Here is a 3,388-nt window from a genome sequence, read left to right as displayed (position 1 = left end):
CCTAAATAATTGGTAACATCTATTTTATTATGAATTTACCAAAAGGCCTCCTGCATTAACATTGTGTGGATTAAGAAGGCGATGTCAACAACACTCAGCGTATCGTAGAGCAGATGACTGTGCACTAGCTTGCCTCGACATAGGGAGGTGCAAATTCAATGAAAATGGGCTTTTCAACCAAGAAAGGCATGGCTAAGACCAGTGAGCCAATGGGACTGCTGTTTGAGCCTTACAGAACTTGTGGATGTGGTTATGTGTGTTCCTCAGATTCATACGGCGTCCCAGCTAAGAAGCGTAAGAGAACTGAGAGTAAAGAGGACATCGTGGAGATGATGGAGAACACGGAGAACCCTCTCCGCTGTCCAGTCAGACTCTACCAGTTCTACCTCTCCAAGTGGTGCGTCATTTTATTTAGAGTTTAGTCATGTTTTTGACGATTCACTTATTGACAATCTTCATTTTCTGTGTCTTCTCGTCCTCCAGCTCAGAGTCGGTGAGGCAGCGCAGCGACTTGTTCTACCTTCACCCGGATCAGTGTTGTGTTCCCAACAGCCCCCTGTGGTTCTCCTCCGTGCCTCTGGACGACAGCACCATGGAGGCCATGCTCGTACGAATCCTCGCCGTCGGAGAGCTGCAGAGGGACGACAGACGAGGTACGGAGCAGCAGGCGTCAGATTACACCATGTCTGAGTCTGACGAGGAGGATTCACGGTGATGGACACAATGTAAAGGGATTATTTCAAACTCTCTGCATCACAAATTCAGATGAATCAAACATTACAAGCCTTTTTTTTCAAATCATTTAAAAGTTTGGATTGTTGCTAACAGGGTGATTAAATAAAGACTTGGACCGTGGCTTAGTTTAAACTAATAGTCACTGGTGCAGTTATGAGTCCTAAAACCCTGAAAGCATTTCACCACTCCGGCTCTCTCGTTTTGAAGACAGCGGTTTCCTGAACATGTTGTGGCAGAAATATGTCAGGCCTACAATAATACATCTTTGAGGAGTTCTTCTTGGCTGACTGGGAAACAAAATCCAACCTCTCAGTTCCCTTCTCTTCAGCAGCATTCTGGGAAAATGTAACAGTTCTGTAAGGAGTTTGTTTTCTAAAAACTTTGCTTAATAGTAGAAAAACTTAGAGTGGCATCAAATGTCAGCGCCTTGCAGAGCGGAGCTGCTGTGGGTTCAGATCTTCTGCGAACGCTCCTCGTCATTACTCGCTCCACACCATCGCCTACCACCCTCTGAACCATGTTCACATGTTTTTGATATCTTTATAAGAAAAGTCTACGTTACCTGCTGATTTATACTGTTTGTTAAGTCTTTGTTTTTGAAATCTTCCTTGAGTCATTTGAATGTTGATGCCATTAAGCTGTGACTCAAGATTTAATTTGTTGGTATCAATGAAAAAAAGTTGAAAGTAATCTTTGTTTAACCTTTCTTTGTAGTACCTTGTTATGCAAATCTCCAATCACTTTAATAAATGCTTGAACATACAAATAAAAAAACAGACAATTTATAGATGAAGATTGTTTAATGCATTTTTACAGATGACCCAGCAGTTGTAGCACAAATTAAAGTTCCGTTAAAAAAAGCTGCTCACACTTTAGTTTAGTTAAGTATATTCTTCTCACGCCACCTTCTACTCCACGACATCATAAAGGTAAATATTGTGCTTTTTACTTCATTACTTCTATCCGACAGCTTTAGTACTAGCTACCTTATAAATTAAGATTTTTGCATACAAAAGTGAAGAGAATATAAAATATGTTAGATTTTAAACTAACACTACAGTTTACATAAGTAAAGCTGAAGCAATTTCTATATTAACAGATAGTAAACTGATACGCACCCCAAAGTAATGATACCACAAAAATACACTATCACCAGTAAAAGGATTGAAAAGTAAAATTACTCAAAGCTGCGACTGTGGCTATTATCATATCATTAGATTCATGTTACCAATGCATTAATGTTGTTTACTGTTGGAGTTGGTTGAACTCCCTTTTTTAAATATGTTTCTATTGAACTGCATTAATGAATATTAGGTAACAAATTCACCATCAACTAGTTGTTAATTAGCATGCATATTAGCAGTATATTGGCTCTTTTTTAGTCATTATAAAACACATTATGCGCATTCCAACCTCCATTCTTCCTTTTCTTCTTCTTTCGTGTTAATTGGCGGTTGGCAAACCAACTTGTAGGTGCATTACCGCCACCAACTGGACTGGAGTGTGGACAAGAGACTAAGCAGAAAACAATAAACAAAAGAAACAAAACAAAGAACCAAAACTCTAGATTATTTTAAATGTATCAATTTCTCTTAGAAATTTAATAATCTCTCAATATATATTGCCAGATGTTTTCCCTAACAGTCCTGATAGCGACAAGTCATGGAATTTTGCTTTCTTCAGTGTCTGGAAAAACACATTTCTCTGAATACTATATTTCCTGCAAAGCAGTAAAACATGCTCAACAGTTTCTGGCTGGCTACAGTGTATACACTTTCCGGTTGGATGCTTTCCTATTATACTTAATGTATGATTGAGACCTGTATGACCTATTCTTATCTGAGAAATGACATTTTCCTCCCTTCTTTTAAACCCTACCTTCCTTCCATCCCCCACATACCTTTGAATGTTATAAAGATGTCTTCCTGTATCACTAAGGTCCCAATGATCTTGCCATGTTGTTTGTGCATATTTCTGTATGAATGTTTTAACCTCCGCTTTGCTGAGCGGAACTTCTATGTCTATGTTCATACTTCTGAGTGTTTGTTTGGCCAGAATATCCACCTGTTCATTACCCTCCACACCAACATGAGCAGGAACCCAGATGAAACGAGTTGCATGCCTTTGTTTTGCATTTTATATAAAATTAGATATATTTCATTTATTATGTCCATTCTAAATGAAGATCTGCCTGATCGTATACTCGATAATGCTGAAAAGCTGTCAGATGCAATTACACTATTATGTATTTCTTTCTCCTCTATCCATTTCAATGACAGTACCAATGCCAACAACTCTGTGGTGTATACTGACACATGGTCTGTTACCCTTTTCTTGATATGTGTATTACTCACTGGGATGTATACTGCTGCCCCAGCACGCCCTGTCTCTGGATCTTTGGAGCCATCTGTAAATATGATTGTTGAGTCTGAGTGATATCTTGCAAAATAATTCTGGACTATGCGCCATACTGGTATTTCTTTCTTTTCCTTCAACTCTTTTTGTATATTGAGGTCTACACTTGGCAATGGGAATAACCAGGGTGGAATGGATGAGATTGGAACTGTGGGGCAATACTGTATTTGATTCAAACCTATACTTGCTGCTTTAACATCGCCAATCCATCCAAAACTTGTTAAATGTGACTCATTGT

The 3,388-nt window shown here is 38.8% G+C and overlaps 1 protein-coding gene across 1 annotated transcript; it reads left to right on the top strand.

Moving 5' to 3' along the window:
- Window positions 1-208: 208 nt before the first annotated feature.
- LOC104968316 (zinc finger MYM-type protein 4-like) lies at window positions 209-1,520 on the top strand. The gene is made up of 2 exons (XM_010797894.1): window positions 209-397; window positions 484-1,520. Exons 1-2 carry the CDS (start codon window positions 210-212, stop codon window positions 713-715), a joined length of 420 nt encoding a protein of 139 aa, XP_010796196.1. The 5' UTR covers window position 209; the 3' UTR covers window positions 716-1,520.
- Window positions 1,521-3,388: the final 1,868 nt, after the last annotated feature.

The sequence above is a fragment of the Notothenia coriiceps genome, unplaced genomic scaffold, assembly GCF_000735185.1.
Source record: "Notothenia coriiceps isolate Sejong01 unplaced genomic scaffold, NC01 NC01_scaffold00038619, whole genome shotgun sequence".
NCBI classification, from domain to species: Eukaryota; Metazoa; Chordata; class Actinopteri; order Perciformes; family Nototheniidae; genus Notothenia; species Notothenia coriiceps.
Note: the sequence above shows the minus strand (reverse complement) of the source record. Positions and strands in the feature narration are given on the sequence as shown.